We start from the raw sequence: 26,512 nt of genomic DNA, 5'->3' as shown, positions 1-26,512 counted from the left end.
TTGCGGCAAATTTTTCCCGTTGTAACGAACGGTACAAGAAGTGAATGTGTCAATGCTTGCATCAATTCTTCTTATATATGGTCAAAGTGCAAAGTTCTTAAACTAACTAAGAACATGAGGCTTACAGTTGGATGTCAATCTTCAAATGTTGAAAACATCAAAGAGTTTGCTGATTGGCTATTAGACATAGGTCAAGGAAACGTGGGTGGTCCAGATGACGGAGATTCAGTAATTGATATTCCAGACGATCTTTTGATATTGAACTCATTAGATTCGATGGGTGATTTAATAAGGTTTGTCTATCCTAATATATTAGATAGATTCAACAAACTTACTTACTTTCAGGATCGCGCACTGTTGGCACCTTTGAATGAGGTGGTTCAAGAAATTAATGAACGTATGTTAGCCCTCTTTCCTGGTGAAGAAGTCGAGTATCTAAGTTCTGACAGTTTAGCTGAATGTGAAGACGTTTCAGACGATTTTGATCCACAGTTGTACTTCCCTGATTTGTTAAATGGTTTAGAGATGTCAGGAGTGCCTAATCATTGTCAAAAGTTGGATTGTATCTTAAAGATCCAGTATTTTCTCATGGTCAACTTTATGTAGCTTTGTCAAGAGTGAAGAGTCGCAATGGTATTAAGTTAGTGATACTCGACAAAGAATCAAAGCTTACAAATAAAACAACAAATGTTGTTTACAAGGAGATTTTTGGAAACGTAGAACGTTAAATGTTTAAATTTGTTATGTAATTCAAATTGTTATATTCTACAGTAATGGTTATAATGTAATTTATTTTGGTCTATACTTTAGATTTATGTAGTTAAAATTTGTTTTGAATATTTGTTTGTTATCCTAACTTATAATTTGTTAATTAATTATAAATACCTATTTAATGTTAATATAAACCAAAAATTTCCGGATATAAATCTATATGTTTAAAATTCGTTTTATAAGATACCATTTTTATGTTTACTTTTTTACTTAAAGTATTTAAGATATTTATAATACTATCTAATTAAATATTACCAAGTATAGGCTAACTATACATTATAATTACTAGATAGATTTAATCATTAACTGACTTGGAAAAGAAAAGCCGTCACTTCATTAATCTATTTTTTAATTTTCAATTTAAATCTTCTTCGTCTTCTTCTTTAACAATCTAAAGTTTGTGAACATAACTAAATTCCGATAATGGCTACGATTATGAATTGGAGGTTTTGTAACCTGTTACATAAGTATCAATTCGTGTTTAGCGAATTAGTCACGATAGAAAAAGATAATATTGAATCCGTCATGATGTTCAACAACCTCTTTAAACATCAAATTCAAGAGATTGGTCTTAGGAAGAATTTTCCATGTCAACAAGAAACAAATCTCATTAATGTTTTACATGATTTCCTTCATGATCTTCAGCAAGAGGTTTTACCTTATGAACATGTAAGTGAGTAGTTTTTTTACCCTTATCAAAACAAGGTTGTTTTCTGGTTTGAAAATGGAGAGTTTAAGAGTTTTAAGCCTAAACAACTATTGTCATGTGATGATTTGATCATGTTGAGAGAGCTTGACCTGTTGAAGTTATCTAATGCAAGAAAAGAACTTGCACATCTTGAGTTGGAAGCGGAAGTGAGTTTGAAGGTGAAATGGTTATGTAAGACCCCATTACCTATGCCTCACATTTGGACGTTGGATTTACTCATCAACATAGTTCTAATCATCAGAGTTAATAAAAAACATTCACGGAATATAAAAACTTTCATAAACGTTACATAATCCATAACTTGCCTTAAAATAAACATCCTTGTCTTTCGAATTATCATAATACTAAACGTAAATGTCTTGAGTTCTCCGATGCCAACCTCTTATTCAATGCCAAGTGTTCCCCTCAAGCGAGCTGCCTCATCCTACTCACCTGCGTGCATACTAAAAGTCAGCTATGCTGAGTGAGTTCTAGTTAATCATACATCATACATTTCATACATACTTATACATAGCATTACAACCTGACAATACATGCAATATCCGAAGATCGTTCACGTACCAACAAGCAATCATTCCTACATTTCACATCATCACATAAGGCATACACTTATCACTTAGGATATGTGTATTAACAAACATATCGAGTATGCACACAGCCCCGAAAACATAACAAGGAATGGGGCTAGAAACTCACCTGGATCCTGTTACGTTCGCCGTTAATCGTAATCCCCTTCTTTAATTGTGCACGGCTAACTGTTATTTACATATAAAAGTTAATTAACCGTATAATTAAGTAAGTTGATATTTAGTTAACCAATGTATTTTCTAAGTTGGGCTTGCCCAGTTTAGATGGGTTATGGGCTTAGGTCAGGCCCAACTGTCCATTAAAGCACTTAGGCCCAACTAGGGTCAGGCCCAAACAGAAGCTGGGTCAGCCGAGAACTCTTGGCAGAGAATCCCTGTTGACCGAGAACCCACGTTTGACCGAAAACTCATATGTAACCGAGAACTCCGTGGCCGAGAACTCTCGTTTTGGCCAAGAACCTGGTCACCGAGAATTCCCTTGACCGAGAACTCGTTGACCGAGAACTCGTATGTGACCTAGAACCCTAGACGGAGGCTCAGGTCACCGAGACCCTTGGTCTAATGCATTCAGCTCAGGTTCCTTCCTTTAAACCCATTCTATAATGGCTAACTATCCATGATTATATTTCTAACCATCCATAACCCATTCTCCTTAACCGTTTTTCACTTGTTACCAACCCGTTAACCTCACGACTTCAAGATCTAACCCATTCTAGTTATAAAGTTTAGACCTTTATAGTGTTAAAACGTTCTAGCTAAATCAAGGGTTTCCTTTATGAACCGTACATAATCATAAGTTCGTTAAGTCCATTTTAATCCTCAAGTTTGCAACTTTATGGTATAGCTATACTCGATTTACTCTAGGTTTAAGTTTCATGATTATTCGTTCATAAAAACGCAACCTTTAACGTAAAGAACATACCTTTAGACGTTTGTTAGGTCACGGCTAGCTTGGTTATGAACTTGAATCGTGTATCTAGCTTGGATATCTAAGATCTATCAACAAAAGGCTTGATTTTGGTCTCGGGTCTTCCTTCTCTTCTTGCGGCCATAAGTCGTAAGAGAGGTGTGTGTGTGTTTTGAAGGTGTAGAGAGAATAAGATGGATAAGATGGATGGAAAATGGAAAGGATTAGGGTTTAAGGGGGTATTTATACGCCCTTAAGCCCATGGACCTAAGCCCATCTTCCCTTTTTAGTCCATGATTAATTCCATTTAATTAGCCTACTTATCTTTCCCTTTTATCATTTTACTATTTATTTATTAACTCAAGTAAACTTTTCCGTCATAACGAGTCAATATACATTATTATTATTATTTGAAATTTTGGGATGTTACAAGTCTTCCCTCCTTAAAGAGGTTTCGTCCCCGAAATCTAACTCTTACTTAAACAAACTAGGGTAAAACTTGCGCATCTCATCCTCAGCTTCTCAAGTGGCATCTGACCCTTTGCGATGCTTCCATATCACTTTCACTAATGGTATAACTTTGTGACGAAGTTACTTTTCCTTGCGATCGACAATCTCTATGGGTTGCTCAATGTAGTTCAACTGCTCATCAACCTCGATGTCCATCAATGGCACGTGAGACGGGTCGTCAGCTAGACATTTCCTCAAGTGAAAAACATGGAAGGTTGAATGAATTCCTTCTAACTCATTAGGTAAATCCAGCATATAAGCCACCTCACCCACGCGACCTATAATCTTAAACGGTCCAATATACCTCGGACTCAATTTTCCCCTCTTCCTGAAACGAATGATTCCTTTCCGAGGCGAGACCTTGAGCATCACATTGTCACCAACGTTAAACTCAATCGGTCGTCGTCGCTTATCAGCATACGACTTTTGTCTGTCTTGGGCAGCCTTCATTCTAGCCTTAATCTGATCGAACTTTGAAGATGTCTCTTGAACCAGCTCTAAGCTTCCCATTTCCTTCTGACCAATCTTTCCCCAACATACGGGAGTTCTACATCGTCTACCGTAAAGCATCTCAAACGGTGGCATACAAATACTTGAATGGTAACTGTTGTTATAGGAGAACTCTGCCAGATGCAGGTGATCATCCCAACTTCCAACAAAGTCTAAAACACAAGCACATAGCATATCCTCAAGGGTCTGGATCGTCCTCTCGGACTGTCCATCGGTTTGAGGATGATACGCCGTACTGATGTTCAATCTCGTTCCCATAGCTTCATGGAACTTCTTCCAAAACCTCGAAGTAAACCATGTATCCCTATTAGACACGATTGATAACAGTACTCCATGTTTAGATACAACCTCTTTAATGAACAAGCTTGCTAACGTTTCTGACGAGATAGCCTCTCGTATGGGCAGAAAGTGAGCACTCTTGGTCAAACGGTCCACAATCACCCAGATGGTATCATGGTGCTTAGCTGTACGAGGTAGCTTAGTTATGAAATCCATGGTGATGTGTTCCCATTTCCACTCAGGTATCTCAAGCGGTTGCATTTTCCCATAAGGTTTCTGATGTTCGGCTTTGACTTGTAAACAAGTTAAGCACTTACTAACATAACCCACCAAATCGTTCTTCATCCCTTGCCACCAGTAGTCTCTTTTCAATCTTGATACATCTTAGTAGCTCCCGGATGAATCGATTATCTAGATTTATGAGCTTCATCTAAGATTCAACCTCTGAGATCTCCATGGCGTGGAATCCACGTACGGTCAAATCTAGTCTTAACACCATGAGTGTTTTCCATCAACTCATCTTGCTGACCATAAATTCTTTCTTTCTTTACTAACTCTTCATCTACTAACACCTCTGATTGTACCTTGATGATTTCTTCAAAAAGACTTGAGTTCATGATCAACTGGTATGACTTCACTGTTGCAATAACTTCTTCATTCTTACGACTTAGCGCATCAGCGACCACGTTAGCTTTACCAGGATAGTACTTAATATCGCAGTCGTAATCCTTTATCAACTCTAACCACCTCCTCTGTCTCATGTTTAACTCCTTCTGCTCGAAGAAGTACTTTAAACTCTTATGATCTATGTAAATGGTACACTTGGTACCATACAGGTAATGCCTCCATATATTAAGAGCGTGCACTACCGCTGCTAGCTCTAAGTCATGCGTCGGATAAGTACTCTCATGGACTTTCAACTGTCTAGACGCGTAAGCTATCACTTTTCCTCGTTGCATCAACACGCAACCAAACCCACGATGCGAAGCATCAGTGCAAACAACCAAGTCCTCGTTACCATCGGGTAAAGCAAGGATTGGAGCTTGCGTGAGTCTCTTCTTTAACTCCTGAAAAGCTTCTTCTTGAAACTTACCCCAACTGAACACTATCGACTTTCGGGCCATACCGGTCAATGGTGCGGCTATCTTAGAGAAACCTTCGATGAATCTCCTATAGTAGCCAGCTAACCCTAAGAAGCTTCGTATATCAGTCGGATTCTGTGGAGTCTTCCAGTTAGTTATCGCCTCAATCTTAGCTGGGTCCACGACAATCCCTTCAGGATTAATCACGTGACCTAGAAATTGCACTTCTCGCAACCAGAACGTGCATTTCGAAAACTTAGCATATAGCTTCTCTTTCTTCAGCGTCTCCAATACCTCTTTCAGATGCTCAGCATGATCAGACTCGCTCTTTGAATAAATCAATATATCATCGATGAAGACAATAACTGACTTATCCAACATTGGCCGACACACCCTATTCATCATGTCCATAAATGCTGCAGAAGCATTTGTTAGACCGAATGACATTAGTAGGAACTCGTAGTGTCCATACCGCGTTCAGAATGCTGTCTTAGGGATGTCTGCCTCCTTCACCTTCAGCTGATGATAGCCTGATCTGATATCTATTCGTGAGAACCAACTTGAACCTTGCAGGCCTATCAAGGTCCCATCGTGTATCGCTATGGAATATTATATTATAAATTCTGTCGCCGATCCATTGCGATACCCGCAATGGGTCATCTGATCAGCGCCTATAAATAGGGCCATCGGCCCTTCATTTTTTATCACAACCATCTCACTCTCTCTCTAAAACATTTCCTCTCTCTATCTCGATAAGTGTAACATCCCCAAAATTTCGGTTCAAATTTGACAAAATATTAAAGTTAAAGGACCAAAAATAATCTCAAAGACAAGTAATAGGAAAATTTTAAATAAGGAAATATAAGAAAAATAAAGAAATAAAAATATTTCCTAAGTTAAGTCTTCCCACATGAAGGAAATAAGAAAAAGAAACTCTATCCCATATGGAAGAATGTAAGAAAGTGAAAGCATTCCACTTGAGTATAAATAAGGAAAATGGAATCCATCCCACATGGAAAGTGGTAAAAAATGGAAGCTTTTTATAAAGAGTAGAGTTTACATAGTAATATTCTTTTATGCCAAGCATGCACCTATTGGTCCTAGCAGAGGGTGCGGAGCACCCGACGTGCACACTCACGCGCACGGGCGAAGGCGATGGGCGCAATGTGGCGCTTTGGTGGCGCACTTTGCAAAGCAAGACCAGGAAATGACAAGATATGAAAGTGCAGGGACTTAAAATGAAATCTCTGGAAATTGAACCTCATCGCGATACACGATGTCACTCCCCGGCTTAGGGCCTAGGCGTATGACCAATAATTGGTACCTGTTTTGTAAATACATCATAGTTGCGATTTATTTAGCAGAAGACTTTGGTTATAATAAAATATTAAATTATTTGAAAACTTTTTAGATAATAAATATCCGAATATTTGATTTATAAATCATATTTAAATCTTGTTTATAATATTTTACTCCCTCCGTCCCTTATAAGTGTCCTAGTTTGATTTTTCAAGTCTTTCTTGTTTAACTTTGACCGGCGATATTTTTGTTTGTGTTATATAAAACTCGATGTAAAATATATGAATGGATTGGGTTTTAAATACATTTTACATTGATATAATTTTATCAAGTATTATATGACACGAATAAAAATATTTACGGTCAAAGTTGCAAAATAAACACTTAAAAAGTCAAAATATGACACTTATAATGGGACGGAGGGAGTAATAATTTAAAACGGAGTCATCTCTACCTTGCGAGCATCTAACTCCACTAATGGTTATAATCTTTGCTACCTGTACTAATATGTTTCCCTACAATATGGGGAAAATACGTCAGCTATGCGCTGGTGAACACGTATGACTCTAAAATATGTAAAATTACCGTTACAATACAAACATAATTTTCTTGACAAGCTCAGCGGAAGTATTTCTACTTCCGGTATATGTACCACTGCCTTACACACATAATTATATTCTACAAGCCATATAGTCCTGAACAGAGAACTAGTCATGACCGTTAGCCCGCGACCACCTGGCCTTTGACTGATTGGGCTGAACAGTTATGTTTGGATCCAGACGCATGCTTATTCGGTCTGAGTTGATTTTATTTTCTACTTTGTATTATAACATTTTAGAGAACACGTAATCTCATGTAACGTTTACTGACTCGTTAAGACAAACACCCATTCATCTTATCGAGTATAAATATGTTTTGATTGATTGTAAAGGTTAACGTATACACCTGTACCGTCGATGTGCATTTGAAACCTTGACTTTGAATGATTGATTGATGATTGACCTATTAAATAGGTTTATGTAAACACCTGGATCAACTCTTGATCCAGCTATAGACCTTTACTTTTGTTTTAAATAGCTCTAAACCTTGATTGATCATTTGTTTGAATGAAATATTTAGACCTGTAGTCTTTCTGTTTATTTACTAATCATATGCTGAGTTTCTTCTACATGAAAAAACATATATAATCTGTTTCTTCTTCAAGAAGAAACATTCACTGACTGCTATATTTTTATGTAAAGTCTTATGTTTCTTAATCATAAAGAAACAATGTTTTTACTATGTTCCTTGTGTATGAAATGTTATGTTTCTTAATCGTTAAGAAACTATATTTTGACTATATCCTTATGAATGAAAAATTTGTGTTTCTTAATTGTAAAGAAATATTGCTATAATCCTTCGTATTCAAAGCTTATGTAAACATAATCATGATCAAGGTTTGGGCTATACCCCTAACTATGGTCTAAGCCATATAATATAATAAAATAATGACTTAGGCAGAACCCCCTACCTTATACGGGTATATCGGAGCTTATGTGCCTAAGCTTGTACGAGTAGCACTTCTAATCTATGTCGCGTATTATGGTTCAAATCGGCGAAACTTCAGAGCCTGACACGCTTTACGAGGTTCGGCACGCTAAACGAGGTGACATATATGGTGATCGTCGTGTCGTGCACGTACTTCGAGATAGATTGTCGGGTTATTTTCGGGTGGCACGCACTTCGAGGAATCGTTGGTATATGGCATGTAAATCGAGGTAGAGTGAGAAAGTATTTCTAGAGAGAGAAAGGATTTTGATGTGAAGAAGAAGTGTGCCGTGAACCTTCTATTTATAGGCTGAACTGCAACCCATCGCGATACGCGATGGGTCTTGGTAACCCTCGTCGTGTATCGCGGCGCCATATATTCTCCACCGCCATACCACAAGCTGACACGTGTATGCTGAGTAATCAAGGTCCATTGCGATACGTGATGACCTTTGTCATGGGCTCATCGCGTAGCGCGATGGCTTCTTGAGTTCAATTTTTCTTTTTTGATCCATTGTCTTAGGTAACTTGTCACATCTTGATCTTACTTTCATTTCCCAAAAACAATATGGCGGCGATGCGAGCGTGCGAAGTGTAAAGTGCGCCACATTGCGCCCATCGCCCAACGTCGTCGCCATTGTCCTCGCCCGAGCCCGTGCCCTTGCACATCGGGTGCTTCGCACCATCCGCTAAGACCACTGAGTGCATGCTAGGCATAAAAGAATATTACTATGGAATTTTATCTCTTTTTAAAGAGCTTCCAAATCTTTACCACTTTCCATGAGAAATGGATTCCATTTTCCTTATTTATACCTAAGTGAAATGCTTCTATTTTCTTCCATCTTTCCATGTGGATTGAATTTCCTTATTCCATGACTGTCTTTATAAAATATTTTTATTTCCTTATAAAATGAATCTATTTTCTTTATTTAAATTTTTATTGTAGAGAATAATTTTGGTCCTTCAACTTTACTAATTTGTCAAATTTGGATTGAAATTTTGGGGATGTTACACGCAATGGAGGAAAGGCTAGGAGATCGCGTACCGCGATCTGATGTCGGCAACGCATAACACGTGTCGAGCCACGTGTCTGATATAATGCTAAATATATATGTTTCCCTTGTTTATTTTATTTAATATTTTAATTGTTTTTGTTCGTTTTTAGTCGAGATTTGTATACTACTAACTTTTTTATGTTTTGTAGGTTCCGGGATTTGATTGTCATTAAAAACGGTGAAAAACGAGCTAAAACGAGTCGAAAAGGAGATCCGGAACGCGTCAGGAAGAACCAGAGCAGAGAACCGGTTAGACCGGGCCGGTCTGACCGGCCCCCTTGGAAAAGCACGCAGCGCCGCGCGAAGGGGGAGGCCAAACCCGGCCGCCCGGCGCCTAGGCAACACTGGGCTAGATTTATTTCGTTTTTGCTTCTTGTCAGGCCTTGTTTTGGGTATTTAAACACCTTTAACTTAAGCCTGACATAACCTGAAACCCTTGGCCGGAGAGTTCTTGGAGCATTTTTCACGTTTGTTGGTGATTTTGAAGGCGAGAGGACATCCGGTGAAGAGCTACACGTTCACGTTCGAGTTTACGGGTTTTATCATCTTGGATTCCCATTTCTTATATTTTCACCATGTTTTCGTTATTATTCGTTTTGTTTGATTTAAACTTTATGATGCTAGGCTAAATTCCATAAACTACCTAGGTCGGATGAACCTTAGTTCGGTTTGATATTTATTTGGATTTCGTTTTCGTTATGGATTTTATGTTTTAAGTAAACGACTGAGTTTGATTTAATTAATGCGTATGATTGCTTGGTTTTGTTTACTTGAATTTATTGTTTCACATTGTCCTTGTTGATTGTTTCATAGGATAGGGTTTTGTTAGGTCATTTACTGTGTGTTCTTGACTAGTTTGTGATTAATATCGATTAAAATCATAGAAACAATAAAATCAAGTAAATAGATAAAAGTGAACTGCCAGCCTAGAAAGTTGTAATGTGATAGGTTGTTGATAGATCTTTGCTTGTCAGGATTGCTAGATTTAGTTCTTCGTAAGGAGTCCGTCTAGGTTTGATTGTCAGCTTAGTCTATTAAGTTAATTGAGTCTTCTTTGCTATCTTTTGAATTACACGCTGTAAGGTAGGTTTTCGTCATAAAAGATACTTAGACATAAGCTATTAAATAACCTTAAGGAAGTTTAATATTAAACTTGTGAGTCTTAAAACTTGTTAGAAATCCATAGGCGTCTTCTTGAAGTTCAAGGGTCATGTTCGGGTTTTCTGTTAAGGGTCTATTTTATTATCCCAGTTCCATAACGTGAGTTTTCCATTTATTTAATAACCGTAACTTTGGGATTCTGGCCTGGGTAGTTATCTTCATCATCTGAGTTAATCTAAGTGTTTAATTGTTTATTAGTTAAAGTAATTAGGTTAAAGGTTTATTAATTAATTAATTAATTAATTAAGTTTAAGGTAATGATTATGTTTTATTATTATATTAATTAGGGTTAGGTTTTGATTAGTTTATTATTAGTTTAATAGTTAAAGTATTTATTAGTTAATTATTACTTAGAGTTTTTAGAAGTACTAAATATCCCCCTCAAATATTATTAATAAATAGTCGTGTCTTGCAGTTAAGTCTTATTTGCTAGTTTCGTAATTTAAAGAGTCTCGTGGGTTCGATATCCGGACTTATTTAGCTGTACTATAGTCGATCGGTTCACTTACCGGTTAGTAATCTAAGTTAAGTTTAAGGGTCTAGAGTATTACCTAGTGTCTAGATTAATATAATTTTAGTTAATAATTATTTGACTACTTTTAGCACATCAGTGTCAAAACGTGGCAGTGTGACAGACCACGTGTCACCACGTGGCGTGATCTCATAAAAGGGGGCGTCGCGATACGCGAAGCAGTTAAAGTAGAGCCCATCGCGTATCGCGATGGGACTCAATTTTGGCTATAAAAATGAGGGTCACGGTCATTTCTCCCAAACACCTCCCACACTCTCTCAAGAATATTTTCTCTCTCTACATTGTTTTCCGTGCATAGTCACGTAGTACGTGCCAAGCTCCGAAGTTTTGATGGTTTAAGTCCCGATACGCGATATAGAGTAGAAGTGCTGCTCGTTAAGTTTTAAATATCTAACTCCGTATAACCGTGCGAGGTAGGGGTTCTGTCTAAGTTATTATTTTATTATTATAAATGGCTTAGATCGTAGTCGGGGGTATAACCCGAACTTTGATTACGATTAAGCATAAAATAACTTTTCTTAAGCAAAGATTATAGTTAAAAGGTTGTTTCTTCTTGATTCTTCTTTATAATTAAGAAATATAAAATTCATATAAAAAGGATATTTTTAAGTTAATGTTTCTTCTTGAAGAAGAAACTCAGTATAGATGTTTCTTCCTGAAGAAGAAACGTAACATATAATTGGTAAATAAAGAAAGGAACTAAAGGTCCAAATGTTTTATATAACAAATAATTTTATCAAGGTTAAAGCTATACAAAACAGACTAAAGGTCTGAAGCTAGATCAATGATCTAGTTATTTATACAAAAGTTATTCTCGTATTATAGGTCCGAGGTAACAAAACAAGAAAGCAGAAATCAGAAAACAGGAATCAGTATCAGAAACTGATTATAAATAGAAAAGGTGAATACGCTTTAAACTTTTACAACTCTTTTAGAGTCAGAATGTTTGCATAGGATTTATGAATCCTTAAAACCTTGTGTTACAATAATAAGAAACGGACACTCTGATTAAGAGTATACATGTTTCTGGATCCATTCATACATGGTGACTCGACATTTTCCCGAGGCCATGCAAATCATCAACATGTCTCTGAAAGCTTTATGAGAAATGATTTGTGAATATAATTAATTGTACATGTACTTAAGGTAATTTTATCCCAATTAAGTTGGGTGCCTAATGAGTAGTCACAAAGGTATTATTGTTGGTTTCACAAATGTATTGAAAAGATTTTACAAAGAGTCAGCGTCATTCACCAGCTGTGTGCTGATGTATTTTTCAACCCATTTTACTAAAAATTAAGAAAGGTTAGAACATACAAGCAACGCAGAATAAAATATTGGAGTTATAGCATTAGATGCTATCTGGTGGCTCAGATATTTATGTTAATATATGTCACACCCCGACCAAAGGCGGCGGAACATGCCGAGGTGTAACGATTGCCCATAAGCGCATGACACTATTTTAAGCGACAATATTTAACAACTCATTTCATTTCACAACATCAAAAATGTCACATAACGATAATCATAAGTCAAATACAACAAAATATAACAAATATAGCAAATCAAATATTGTTCATTTTTGCTAATATCCTAACGGTATTTGTGACGTTTTCTTCACCGAACTCCAAAATCATCCTAGATGCAAACCTGTAACATTTCATAAAATAAAGTTTGTCAATACAAAGGTTGGTGAGCAATTCATAGTTTTTGAGCATATATGTATATAATAGAAAAGCCACAATCTTGTATACGAAACAACAAATAAATAGCAATAATTTGGATAATATGAGGTCGCTAATAAGAATAAATTAGCGGCACCGTCTATAAGAGAATACCAAATAGATTCGGATTTCATGAGGTCGTTAATAAAAATACATTAACGGCACCGCGCTATAAGAGAATACCAGATAGTTCACGGATTTATGAATCAACCTTCCAAAAGCAGTAAACACATAAGCATATAATCATGTAAGCATAGAACACCAAATCGAGCATTTATTTAAGTAAAGTATACAATAACGTTTGTGATTTAAGACTCAAGTATAAAGCATTTGATTTGAATAAGTATGAAATGTCATCCCAAAACAAAAGATAGAAAACGGGGTATGAAGTTACTCACGTTCAAGTAATAAACTTGAAAAGTTGGTAATTTGAAGATTTTCCGGAACAACGGGTTTAACGTATGAAGCCTAAACAAAAGAAAGTCTTGGATTTAGAAAGGTTGTCTTGAAGATCTTTAAATAAAATAATTGTTGCAAAAAGTAAACAATTAAAGTTCAAGGTTTAAAATGTAACTATTTAAGAATTTATAATAATAACCCTTTAAAAATGTAAGTTTGCTCGAAACCGGGTTAAAGTATCTAACCTTAATATTTACATAACCAATGGTAAGTAATAAGGTGAGAAAAATGCTAAAATGCAAGTTCCATTGGGATAAAGATACTAACACGGGCTTTTAACGAGTGTTCAGGTTGTTGGTTCGGGTCTTGATAATTGGTCAAACCCAAGGCCAACTTTCCAAAATAATGAATGTTATGAGATAACTCAATAAAACTTATTAAGACTTAACCAAGTATGTAGTTCTATTGTTTTAGAACTAACAATGCACGTTAAGCGAGTGTTCGGTTTTGTCGGTCCAAACTATGTTATGAGATCAAGTTGGATCAACAATTCCAAGTACTTAAGAAAATAATTAAAATCAGTTTGTAAACTATTTTTAAAGAAATATACAAGTCTTGATAGCTAAAAACACACTTGTGTGTCTTAAGCGAGTAAAAATCGGATTGGTTAGGTTTCCATCTCACAATATGTTCCTTGATGGTTTCCATATGCCCAAATATCATAGATCTTGTATAATAATTTATAAATGAAAAATATTTAAGTTTTACAACTAAAAGTTAACAACAAGTCTTTTAAGCAAAAGTTTCGGTTTGGTTCGGTTTCCATCTCCCAATGAGTTCATAGATAGATTCCACATGCTTAATATTAAAGAACTTGTAAATGATTTTTGAAACTCAAATCTAACGTTAAACATATTTAAACAACTATCTTAACAAAACTAGTAAGCAAAAGTTCGGTTCACGGTTTGGACAATTTACGGTTAAACCGAGGTTAGTCTCTACAAACCCACACCATGGAACTTCATAAATAAACTAAAAGAGCATAAGTTAGCCATGGTTAGTATTTATTAACAAGTTATATAAGTATATATATATATATATATATATATATATATATATATATATATCAAGAACATGAAGCCTTACCTTACGAGGTCGAAACTTAAACCGATCGGAACCGGAGAAGCAACTACCAAAGGAAACAAGGGGTATGTATTATATATATATATATATATATATATATATGTTGTACCACCATAAACAATTATTAATAAGAATACATAAGCTAAATAGAGTGAAAGATTAAACATGGTTTGACTCTTGGAAGTCAAACCTTCAAGAACTCATATATAAAACAACCTTGAATCTATGGAGTTTTGAGAGAGAATTTGGAGATGTAGCAAGAGTAAAATGAAGAAGATGGGTGTGTATATATAGGGAAGGAGTGAAGGGTTGGGTATAAAGATTCTTTTATGGTTTGCATAAAAATGGGTATGATTAAATGGTCAAACAATGCATAATATAAAAATCCAATATTTTATATATTTTAAATGACAAGATCCAATATTTTATATATTTGAAATATTTGGGTTAAAAACGGGTCGGGTTTACATAATAAAAGTAACCCGAAATTTACGAATGTCACAATATACTATAAAGAATGATGTTTTGTAAACGACAAGTATTTAAATTACCAATCGGGTATCTAAACCCGAGTTTTTAATATAATAATATTTTATTCAAGACTTCCGCTAACATAAACCCACAACTCTGATATATTTACAAAACAGGTACCAACTATTGGTCACACGTCTAGGCCTTAAGTCGGGGTGTAAAAATAAACGTGCCACTGACCCAAAGTTCGTACCTCGTAAAACATGTCAAAACCTGGCGTTGCCTCGAAGTATGTGCCAACACGAAACAAACTGACACCCCGCCTCGAAGTACGTGCCGACAAGCTTTGAAGATCGGCGTGCCTCGATTTGCGTGCCAGGAAGTGTTGATCAAGATTTCTCGATAAACGTGAAAGCGTGGAAGTGCTGCCCGAGAATCTAGAAAATTATAAACCGAACAAGGTAGGCAACGAATGAAATATTAATATAATATTAAAAAGGCTTAGACCCTACTCGAGGGTTTACTCGATACCTCGAAAATAAACAAAGAAAATATAAATAAGTGATATGAATATAAAATAATTTTTTATTAATAATGAAAATATTATTTAAGTTTAATTTCTTAAATAATAAGTAAAGAAATAAAGTATACGTCTTTTTGAGAAGAATAAACGTAGCAGTTAGAAAGTAAATAAGTCGAGTTAAAGGTCTGAACTTATTAAATAAAGAAAAGATGTTTTGAACTAAAGGTTCGAATAGAAAATATAATCGACGTAAAGATTATACAAAATAGACTAAATATTTAAAGCTAAATTATTGATCTAGTAATAACAAATGGTTATACTCGTACTATAGGTCCGATATAACAAAGAAAGACAAACTCGATCAGTGAAGTGAAGCTGATCTTTTAAAAAGGTGAATACGCCCCAAACTTTTATAACTGAGTTTAATCGAGTCAATTAAATTGATTACATGAGATTACGTATCTCTAAAACATTATGAACAAAAGTAATCGCTGGCCCTCAAGCTGTCGTGTACGTTTGTCTGGATCCTTTCATGTGTGGTAGGCGGTGGGCACACCGTGCCACACCTGGTTATGCCTCCGCCATGACGGGCCGGACCTAAGTTATGTCCGAGAGAGGGTAATCATGTGTATACTGATGGTAACTAAGTAACCTCGAACGTTGCGGTGTTTGCTGAGCTGTTTCGAGTTTAGCTTAAGTTTATAATTGCGTTTAAGTTTTATCTTGATTATTACTAAGCCACGATGGGCCGATACCTAAGTTATGTCTTGAAGGGTAATTAAGTAACTATATTTTATGCGTCAGCTTATTCACCATCATATGTTGCTAGCGTCTTTTCAAACTGTTTTATAGGTAACGAAGGATATGCGCTTGAAGAATCGAAGTCATCACTAGACAATCTGATGACTCAGATCATTTTGTTAAATATTTAACATGAATGGTGGGTTTATATAAATAAGTAATCTTTTGTAAACATTAAACGGGTATTTTATAATCCCGTGTTTTAATATGTAAATATTAATATTTTAATCCACACAAATATTTCCGCATTAATCCGTAACTCTAATTTATTGACAAAAACGGTACCAACTGCGAGTCACACGCCTAGGCCTAAGATGGGGGTGTGACACGGTAAAACTACGATCAAAAGGGGTTGAAACCAAAGTACAATGGGAGACAAACAAGTTGCGATTGTAAGGGGGAACGGTTCATTCGCGTTTCAGGTTCCCATTTTGACGGAAACCAACTATACCATCTGGGCTGTGAAGATCAAGGTGATTCTCAATGTCCATGGGATTTGAGAGGTAAACGAACCCAAGAACCGATACCAATCCATGGAGGAATAATATGACAATAGCATATTTGTTTCAAGCCTTACCGGAAGAACTTGTTTTACAAGTTGCTCAGTTCACGAGGGCTAAAAAGGTTTGGGATGCTTTGAAGATGCGTTACGTTGGTGTTGATAGGATTGTGGAGGCGCGACTAGAGGCAATTGAATTTGAGTTCGAGTCATTGAAGATGAAGGACATCGAGTCTTTTAATTAATTTTATGGAAAAATTAGCCAACTTGCATCACAATCAAGTAACATGGGGACCCCGATTGAAAACATAAGGTTGGTTCGAAAATTTTTAGGTGTTGTACCAGAAAAATATAGACAGATGGTGGCGGTTATTGAGTAATTTGCGGATATTAAGACGATGTCGTTTCAAGAAACCGTAGGAAGATTGAAGGCCTTTGAGGAACGTCTCCCAAAGCCAAAAGAGGAAGGTGATATGCAAAGCAGATTGATGTTTTCCAATGTTGATGGAGAATGGAAAATTAAAGACCACATGCGTGAACGTTGCGGTTGTTGGAGCTCAAACTATGAAGACCTAGGACTTGACCGAGGGGGAGGTCGGGGTCCAGGATAGGTCAAGGAGATGGTGCACCCAATGCAATTGTTACAGTCACCTTGCTAACGTTTGACGTGCACCGCCTGGTGCACAAGCCGTCCAACAACGGTCTACCCGCCTGCTCCTAGATTTGCTAGTCTACTACTACCCCACATGCTCAACTCGGTGTTCCTATAGCCCGTGCTTTCTACCATTATGAAGACCCTAACCATCTCCGCAACATGTGTCCATTGTTTGCCCATGCTCAATCAAGCTCATGTAATGCCTGCACCATACTTATATCCATAAAGTGTTATTTCCCTGTCATTATTGTGTTTCTTAAAAGCCATTTTCATCGACTCGCCACTACAATGATCAAACAAATTACTTTTCAAAAGTGTAATTCTTTTTTACCATAATATCAAGCACTATCATTATCTTAAATATTAACCGATATCAATTAAATTTGTGTTAATCAATCAACATTATTATGATTATAGTATTTGTATTTGTATATGATTAGTCTTCATATATACAAGATAACAAAGATCAAAACTATTTCCCATAACATAATATAACATCATATACATATAAAAAGTTTCAATTAATAATCAATCAAACCCTCTGACCGCCCATCTCTTCCAATACCAAAATTATTATTATTCATTCATTTTCCTCTCACCACCATCATGTCCATGCCCACCACCGGCGGCGAGTCTAGGGTTTCCATTCCGGCCAACATCCGCCACGTCATCCACCAGCTCTCCAAAACCCACAAACACACGGAGCAGTTCCTGTACAGCACCCTGAAGGACTCCGCCATGGACCCCACCGAAGCCAGCCGCCGTCTGAGCATGGTCCACCACATCCAAGAGATCGCCGGAAAACACAGCGTGGAGGATGTATACACAATGCTTAAGGACTGTAATCTTGATGCTAATGAAGCTGCTCAGAGGCTATTGTATATTGGTATATTATTATATTATTATTTATTTTACCCTTTTAGTGTTTGTGGGTTTTAGGGTTTTGTGCTTATGGAGTTTGATTAATTAAGGGTTTTGTTTTCATGGGTCTGAAGTTGTTTTTGGAGTTATTGTTATTGTGTGAAATGGGTTTATGTTCTTACTTATTTCGTGGTCGAAAGTCGGTTGTTTGTTCTACGAGATTTCTTTTCAATAACGGTATCTGTATAGGATGTTGTTGATCGGGTCATGTATGTGTGTTTGACTGCATTTGTATTTTCACTCATTTTACAGACAAGATGTTATTTAAGTGTTAAATGTTGTGACTTGTGAGAATCTTGTTTAGTAAGTTATGTGAGATGTGATCGGGTCGTATATATGTGTTTTCACTCATTTTACAGACAATATGTTAATTACGTGTTAAATGATGCGACTTGTGAGAATCTTGTTTAGCTTATTATGTGAGAAGTGATCGGGTGATACATATGTGCTTGACTACATTTTGTATTTTCACTTGTTTTACAAACAAGATGTTATTTAAGTGTTAAATGTTGTGACTTGTGGGACTGTAATCTTGATGCTAACGAAGCTGCTCAGAGGCTCTTGTATGTTGGTATCATTTTATTTTATTTTATTTAACCCCAGGTGTTTGATTTAAATTAACCCTTTTGGTTTGTAGGTTTTGTGTTTTGGGTTGAGTTTAGTTGGGATTTAGGGTTTAATGTTTGAATGATTCATGGGTTTTGATTTGATGGTTCTGTAGTATTGCATACTCTTCTCTATTTGAATATTATTATTGTTGTGTGAAATGTTTTTTTTTAATGGTTTTGGTTGTTAATGTTGACACTGTGGTAATGGCATAGGGGAAAAGGTAGAACCTGATATAGGTATGTGTTTTTAAACGGCATCTGTGTCCGACTTTGTTGATCGGGTCATGTATATTGGTATAATTTATTTGTATTACAAACGCATCTCTTTATGATTATTATTGTGTGAAATGGGTTTTTGAATTTATTAATGGTTTTGGTTGTTAATGTTGGTAATGTGGTAATGGCAAAGGGGAAAGGTAGAGCCTGATATGGGAATGTGTTCAGTGTTCTTATATGGTCAAAACTTGGTTCTAATAACGGTATTTGTGTACAACTTCGTTGATCAGGTTGTATATATGTGTTTTGACTACATTTGTATTTTTATTCATTTTACAAACAAGATGTTATTTAAGTGTTAAATGATATTGCTTGTGAGAATCTTGTTTACTTTAGTTTTTGAAAAGTGATGATTTTTTTGCGTTGCTTTTGAATCAGTTATGGGTTCTGCTTTGATGGATGTGCAGTTGTTGTTGGAGTTATTATCTGTACTGCATGCTCTTCTATTTATGATTATTATTGTGTGAAATGTTTTTTAAATTTATTAATGGTTTTAGTTATTATTTATTAATGGTTGTTAATGTTAACATTAGGACCTGGTATGGGAATGTGTTCAATATTCTTGCTTCTTTTATGGTTGAAAGCCGGTTGTTCTACGAGACTTTCCTGTCAATAATGGTATCTATATGTGATTTTGTTGATCGGGTCGTATATATGTGTTTGACTACATTTGTATTTTTATTCATTTTACAAACAAGCTGTTATCAAAGTGTTAAATGTTGCGGCTTGTGAGAATCTTGTTTAGTTTATTCTGTGAAAAGTGATGGTTTTTGTTTTGATTTTGCAGATACTTTTCACGTGGTTAAAAAGAAACATGACCGGAGAAAAATCGTAAGTTGTGCAGCTGTGATTTCTCTCACGTGTCTATTTTATAGCTTTAATTAATGTACAAGTTGCAATTTTAATGAAGGAAATGTTTCTTAGTTTTCTTGATGGCATGACAATTCATTAGTTGTTTCTACAATTTTGTTTAGATAAACAATGAGGGTTTTCGTGAGAATATGCAGACACGGGGTAATCAATGGAGGGGGGATAAGGGTGGGCGAGGGACTGTCTACTCATCTAAAGTTTTTGAAGGTATGATTACTATCTTATATCTTACACTAAAATATCTTTCATTTTTATATGCTATATCGGTTAGTATTTCAACTCTATGTAATGCCACATATAATAGTGGTTCACATTTCAACTGCATATGGCAATATATACATGCAATAAACATACATGGGACAACATAAGCGAGATGTTGATCGTGGAAGTATCCTCTTTTTTAAACATTTATAAAGTATTTTTCTTTATATTTTAAAATTTTGTTTACACTTTAGATTATTGAAATTATGTTGTGTTGTCATTTTAGGTGTTGGAGGTGGGAGGAATTCGAGTTCAGGGAAGGAACATGGTGCTACTAATCGCGTAGAGAGGGTTTTGAGGCCATCCTTGCAAGGTCAAACTGGAAAAGAAAACAATGTAGTACATGTGTCAAAGTAAATATCTCAACTATCAATGTTTATATATAAACACATATCGCAGTTTTTGTTACTTTGTTTAGTGCTCTTTATTTTATGGGTGGCAAGATAGGGTTGACTTGAAAATAAGTGTTTGTTTTTTTTTTAATTTATTTATAACTAATTTACTCATTTGACATCATACTTTTTGCAGTTCTCGTGCCAAGGCCAATGGTACACCGGCTCTATCTAATGGGAAGCACAACCATAAACATGCATCTGAATCCCCTGCAGGTAATGTTAATATTTAACTTATTAACTAATCGTATTTAATACAGTTCCCAATTTCACTAACTTCTTGGCTTTTTATTACTATTTTGGTGCTTTTAGATGTCACATCCTCTGCTTCAGATCATGCTATGGTTTCATCTCAGAACACAAAACACATATGTGCTGTGGGTACAATAAAATGTGAGATTGTGAAACGTAGTGGTACTAATGAATCAAATGCAAGAAGTCCAGCTGGCATGAAGTTAAGTGTTGATCAGTTAGACACTGCTACCATACCCGTTATAACGGAAGCTGCAGATTCTGACCTAAAATCTATTGTATCTGAAAAGAAAGAGATCTCAGAATCTTTGCAGCCTGTTTTGTTGCCAACCCCAGACAGTTCAAAGGTTGTTAATCCTATTCAGGATAATCAGCAGCCTGTTCAGTTATCAAACGAGCCTCTAAAAGGTAATTGTTTCTTTGTTCTTGTTTTTTATGTAGGAAGCTCATGCTTTGTAATAGATGTTAACATATTTTTATATTTTCTGCTTTTGTAAATACAAGTTCAGTTTCTGAAGAAGAGTCTGAATTGGCTATATCGACTCCAAAACATGACGTGATGGTGGAAAAACCGACTTTATCTTCTCACCAAGCTGTTATTTTCCCTGATCATTTACAAGTCCCTGAAAATTATAAATGCCAGTTCATATTTGGAAGTTTAGATGCTACTGATGATGATTGCAAATCTATTTCCGTGACTGAGTCAACTCAGCAAAATGAAGCTGTAAAAGAACCTACTTTGAGGTAGATCAGATGCTTGGCTTTCTTTCTTGAACTTTTTGCTTCTATTATATTTTTCAAAATGTATTTAAAATTTTCAACTTTTTTTGGTGGCAGCAACGGAAACGCTTCAACGGTAGCTCAAGAAGGTGAAATTCAAGATCGTGTTTTTGAAGATGTATTTCGTTCAGAAGTTAATAATATATCATCTGATTCTTCTGCTGTGATAGCCAAGCAGACAAAGGTGGATATGGTCCCCCCTCCCCCTTCATCTGGATTCCAGAATCTTCCGGTTCTTCCAACAACCAGGGACTATTATGGCTATATGCCACCCCTGATGGGCCCACATTATGTACAACTTGATGTGCCTGAGCAGGCAAGTTTATTCTAGAACTTCAATATTGCAGTTATTAGGTTTTAAGGTTATCTACTTATGTTTTTAAGGTTATCTACTTATGTTTTTAAGGTTATCCACCTATGGGTTTTTTTTAAGGTTATTCACTTAGGTTGCTATTTTTTTAAGGTATTCACTTGTGTTTTTAAGGTTATCTGCTTAGGTTTTTCAGGTTATTCACTTAAGTTTTTAGGGTTATCTACTTATGTTTTTGTGGCAACTGTTAATGTATGCAGAATGGGAACTCGCAAGCTGTAACTGCAGCGGGTCAACCGTCTGTGACACAACCTGCAGTGGCGGGCCAGGGTTCTGTAGCATTATCTCCACCTTTGTTTCCTTATTTCAGACCATATCCAAACTACATTCCATATAATCCATATTTCCCACATATGTATTTGCCACAAACCGCTCACTTGTTGAACCATGGTGTATTCCCTCAGCCGCCACCACCTGCCACTAATGCCCATCATTTGCAGGTGGCAGCAGCTGCCGTGAAAACACTCACCCCTTCACAAAACAATCATGAAAGCAATGAAGATATTACATCAGAAGCAAATGATGACGGTAGTGTTTCAACGGTTCAACAGACTCAACAGGTTTGTTCTTTGTAAGCTATAACTTATTTTATTTAATTATTTTTTATCTAGTTAATTTTGTTTATACGCATTGAATCGCAGGTTGAAGATTTACAAGCTCGGGCTCACGCACCGGTTCATGATTTACATAACATGCTGCCAAATTATTTCTATACCTACCCTCAAGGACAACACATGGCTGCCTTTTCACACTTACAAGCTGCCGCACTTTATCATTCTTTGACCGGTCAATCCACCATACCACCGCCACTCATGTATCAACCACCACCTACCGGTGCCACCATTGAACCACAGGTTAACCATCACGTGACGGCGTTAGTGAACACAGGGACCGGTTGACATTAGGTTTTGCTTCATGGTCAAGTATCTTTTTGGAAGGAGAAAATAGAATATATTTTGCCTGTGACCCAATTTGTATATATACAAAGTTTGGGCCATTGTGATTTTAAAAAACCCTAGAGCATATTTTTAGGCTATTAGACATCTGTTTTTTTTTACTAAAACAAGGTAGGAGGAATTTATGAGGGAAATTGTGCTTGTGAAACATATGAAAGTTTTCGAGTGAGAATGGGATGTTAGAACTTGAAAGGCTCGATTATCGTCATATCATACACCGGTAACGTTTGTCTTTTCATTTTGATCGTCAAATGTTTGCTTTGTGTGTTGAGTCTTGTTTATGTTAAGTGATGTGTAAACCGACATCCCACAAATTGCAACAAAAGCGCCACAAATGCTTGCGTAACCGGGATCTGACTTGAAGAGCAAGTAACCTCCAAGAAGGATGACACAAGTCTTGAATTGACCTAACACCACATGTGATGTTGCTGATGTTGCTCTGCATTAGTAGTAAGGATTAATGAGTTGGTTTTGGAATTGTATTTGAGTTGACTCGACGATTTGCTTACCCGAGAGCTAAGGCTCCAGACCATTGCAGGAGGAAGCCCAGGAGTGCAGAGATGAGAATTGCAGTGGTGGTGTTGAGGTTCCATTTGAAGGATAATGCTCCTGGTGGGTCCAACCATGGCATCAAGGCTACCAAGAAGAATATGGTTATTGGGGTGGTCTTCCACATCAACCTATCAAGTGAACAAGTCCTAATTAGACATTTAGATTTGATTATAAATGGGTAATGTTCGGTTCGACATGTTTAACCACACGAATTAAACAAGTTGACATGTGACTTGCTTAGTCCTTTTAACACGTTTGGACAAATGAGTTAAATGGGCAATGTCTGGGTTACATTGTTTTAAGTGCAACTAGTTCTTCTGTTTTTTACATGAATAACTATAAGTCGTGTTTCGGTTGGAATAATTTGACCCGTGAACTTACAAACTCGATTGTTTTCACGCCCTAACCTAAAGTATCACATATTATATTAATTTATTCTTCAGAGAATAAAATCATGCATGGTCAAGTTTCGTCATGACTATTGAACAAGTTTTGAGTACTGATCCTGGTTGCTGATCCCGACTAATCTCGTTCTTTTATCTTTTTCTTTTTCGTGAACGATAAAGTTTATTTATTTTATTAAGTTGAAATATTTTATTTTTTTTTTCAATTCTCGTACTTTAATAATAATGAAAAAGAGCTTATTAATCATTCTTAAATTTTGGTTAGCAAAATTGAAATATTTTCAAATAACATAATTTGTTTGTGACATTTAAAAGTATTTGAGAAATACACAACATAAAAGTTGTCCTTGTTATAACCGGACTGTATGTAACTTATGAGCCTAGGACCAGCATATGTTCGACCAAGTTTGGTCTTGGTCCTAGGACTTTTACGTGGATATATGTTACCACTTACGCTAAAGCAGTCCAATTTCTAGTCTGTTGAAGATTTGACCACAATATTTTGTTTATGGCACTCGGGATAATCCATGCAATCGCTATACACGCACCAAATGTATTGAATTCTAAATCCGTCACTGTTGCAACCGCTACACCTACCGAAACAACCACTAGCGCTAGTACCTAGCAGTTGGTTATCGTTTTTAGTTATATATATGATGAAAAGGCTAAGTAAAGTTGCAAATACTATTTGTTTTAAGAGAATAATCCAAGTTCTTTTGTGTAAACCTTGTAAAAAGAAACAACATTTCTGAAAAGAATGAACTCCGCAACAACAATGGAGGGAGTAACTGCGATTTTAGCCATTTGGTAGAAACCTACACTGCACATGTTGCAAACAAAACAAAACATAATTTGTTATAGTTGATTGGATGTTTGAAACCAAACGATGAGTCCAACGCATTTATCTCTATCGCGACGACAAAGCCAATATACTTCAAGATTTTAAGTCACCGTCAACTTGCTTGATCACAAAAAGTTAACCTTTTGGACCAAAAAAAAAAGTCAACGGTGACATAAAATCTTGAAATCATTTTATTAAAAAACTAAAAGTTTTTTTGTAATATTATAATAGTGACCTGTTGTGCTTGAGACTGGTATTGGCCAAGCCAGAAGCAAAAGCCATGACTGCACCCAAAGCAAAAAGCGACGAGAATGATGTCGTTTTGGCTGGAGGAGATGGTGGCAAGAGGGAGAGAGCCTTGAGAATGGCGAGTAACAACCAAGCGGATGTGTAATGAATTAAAGTTAAAAGGATCGGGTAATTAAACCCGACTTTCCCCATTTCCTGTAATAATCACAATACCAAAATATGAACCATACATATTTTTACTACAAAGTTGTATAAAACTTAGGATTTAAAGTTTAGGATTTTGACTGACCAGTTTATTTCCCATGATGATTCCAACGGAAACCATAAAATTGAAGGTTAACGCGACAACAGGGCCACATAATCTTTGTTGTTGACGTTTGGCTCCTTCTGATGTCCGAAGTTCATTGTAGAGTGATCCTCTAAGTTCTTCTAATGCTCGTGCTAACATTTAAACATAAAGTTAGTCTTGATATATAACGAAATGACTCGTTATAATATATACATGTATAAGACTTAAAAGAAACATATGAGTTAAGATCAAAATGTCGATTCAAATTGAACCTGCTAAAACAAGTTGTTAGGACCTATAGGTATTAATTATCGAAGTCCATTGTTGACCGGAGTTGGTAAATTCGTATTTAGAGTAATTTGATAAAAGTAACCGTGTACTGTAATAGAAAATGGTCTAACTTAAAACGTATATTACTTTTGATTTATATGGAGTTATCGTGTCCATAAAATATGGACGTAAATGGTGTAATGGGTTGAACCTTCGGACCCAAATTTCTTTATCCGGAGCATGATTTTGACATCCAAGATATCACCCAAAGTTAGTCATTTTGATTGGTTACTTGGTTAAATTCATATTTTCCTAAAAAGAAGTGCATGACGTACTAATTGTTTCATTATCAACCGCTCATTTAAACCGTGTCATCTTTCATCTATCGGCCTTGCGTACAATAAAACTAAACATATAATTTCTAGTTTAAAATTTTAGAATCTTAAAAATATGTTTTTTGGTGAAATTCTTTGTCCAATGTAAAATAAAGTAAAAAAACTAAAAAAAAAATCCATTTTAAAGACCTATAAATTTAACTCTTAAGTCAAAATTAAAGTTCTAAATTATACTTTTGAATCATGAAACTGATTTGAGGAAGAATCAACATTCAACAACATAAATTTAAACAAAAAATAATAAATAATTTACAAAATTCAACTATAGAAAATAAAATACAAACAACTACAAAACTATAATCAAACCAAAATTTAGATAAATCAAACCTGCTTCCCCTGCATCACTATCTTTTCTCTTCAAGAACGATTTTCGACCAAGAACCGAGCTAATCAATTCCATTCCTCTAAACATCATGAACTCTGGAATGAAATTACTGAAACCCAAATTCACATTTTAAGGCTTGAACTTGATGCCAGTTTAAAATTTTGATGCAAGTTTCAAAAATAGATGTCAATTTCAAGATTGGAAGGATGCGTAGCAAAATGAAACATAGGTTTTGTTTTTATACTTCCAACTAAATTAAAAAAATTAAATGATGATTTGCATTTGATTGTTATTTACTCAACTATTATTATAATCTACACTTTTTATTTTTATTTTATTTTTGTTGTTTTAGAAAAG

At 35.7% G+C, this 26,512-nt stretch overlaps 2 protein-coding genes and 1 pseudogene across 3 annotated transcripts; 2 read left to right on the top strand and 1 right to left on the bottom strand.

The window, feature by feature from the left end:
* Positions 1–114: 114 nt before the first annotated feature.
* Positions 115–606, top strand: LOC143531059 (uncharacterized). Its single transcript, XM_077026447.1, has one exon. The coding sequence runs from the start codon at positions 115–117 to the stop codon at positions 604–606; it is 492 nt and encodes a 163-aa protein (XP_076882562.1).
* A 17,080-nt stretch (positions 607–17,686) lies between these two features.
* On the top strand, positions 17,687–22,792 carry LOC143531090 (uncharacterized). The gene is made up of 10 exons (XM_077026475.1): positions 17,687–18,030; positions 19,737–19,780; positions 19,924–20,026; positions 20,307–20,433; positions 20,609–20,688; positions 20,785–21,132; positions 21,234–21,468; positions 21,562–21,820; positions 22,075–22,434; positions 22,516–22,792. Exons 1-10 carry the CDS (start codon positions 17,751–17,753, stop codon positions 22,771–22,773), a joined length of 2,094 nt encoding a protein of 697 aa, XP_076882590.1. The 5' UTR covers positions 17,687–17,750; the 3' UTR covers positions 22,774–22,792.
* Positions 22,793–22,923: 131 nt separating this feature from the next.
* On the bottom strand, positions 22,924–26,512 carry LOC143531089 (nucleotide-sugar uncharacterized transporter 2-like; annotated as a pseudogene). The gene is made up of 7 exons (XR_013134962.1): positions 26,158–26,512; positions 25,166–25,317; positions 24,863–25,071; positions 24,513–24,606; positions 24,241–24,407; positions 23,340–23,510; positions 22,924–23,269 (listed from the first exon to the last, which is right to left on the bottom strand). The product of XR_013134962.1 is annotated as a nucleotide-sugar uncharacterized transporter 2-like (transcript).

The sequence above is a fragment of the Bidens hawaiensis genome, unplaced genomic scaffold, assembly GCF_021521415.1.
Source record: "Bidens hawaiensis isolate Kalapana, Puna unplaced genomic scaffold, B.hawaiensis_p1.1 tig00009076_1, whole genome shotgun sequence".
NCBI classification, from domain to species: domain Eukaryota; kingdom Viridiplantae; phylum Streptophyta; class Magnoliopsida; order Asterales; family Asteraceae; genus Bidens; species Bidens hawaiensis.
This window is presented reverse-complemented; position numbering and strand designations above follow the sequence as displayed.

Excerpts from the sequence above, each read along its gene's own strand:
- LOC143531059 (XM_077026447.1), top strand. The coding sequence starts at position 115 with ATGAGGCTTACAGTTGGATGTCAATCTTCAAATGTTGAAAACATCAAA.
- LOC143531090 (XM_077026475.1), top strand. The coding sequence starts at position 17,751 with ATGTCCATGCCCACCACCGGCGGCGAGTCTAGGGTTTCCATTCCGGCC. Across the intron at positions 18,031-19,736 it reads TCAGAGGCTATTGTATATTG|ATACTTTTCACGTGGTTAAA; the intron begins GTATATTATTAT and ends TTGATTTTGCAG. Across the intron at positions 20,689-20,784 it reads TGCATCTGAATCCCCTGCAG|ATGTCACATCCTCTGCTTCA; the intron begins GTAATGTTAATA and ends TGGTGCTTTTAG.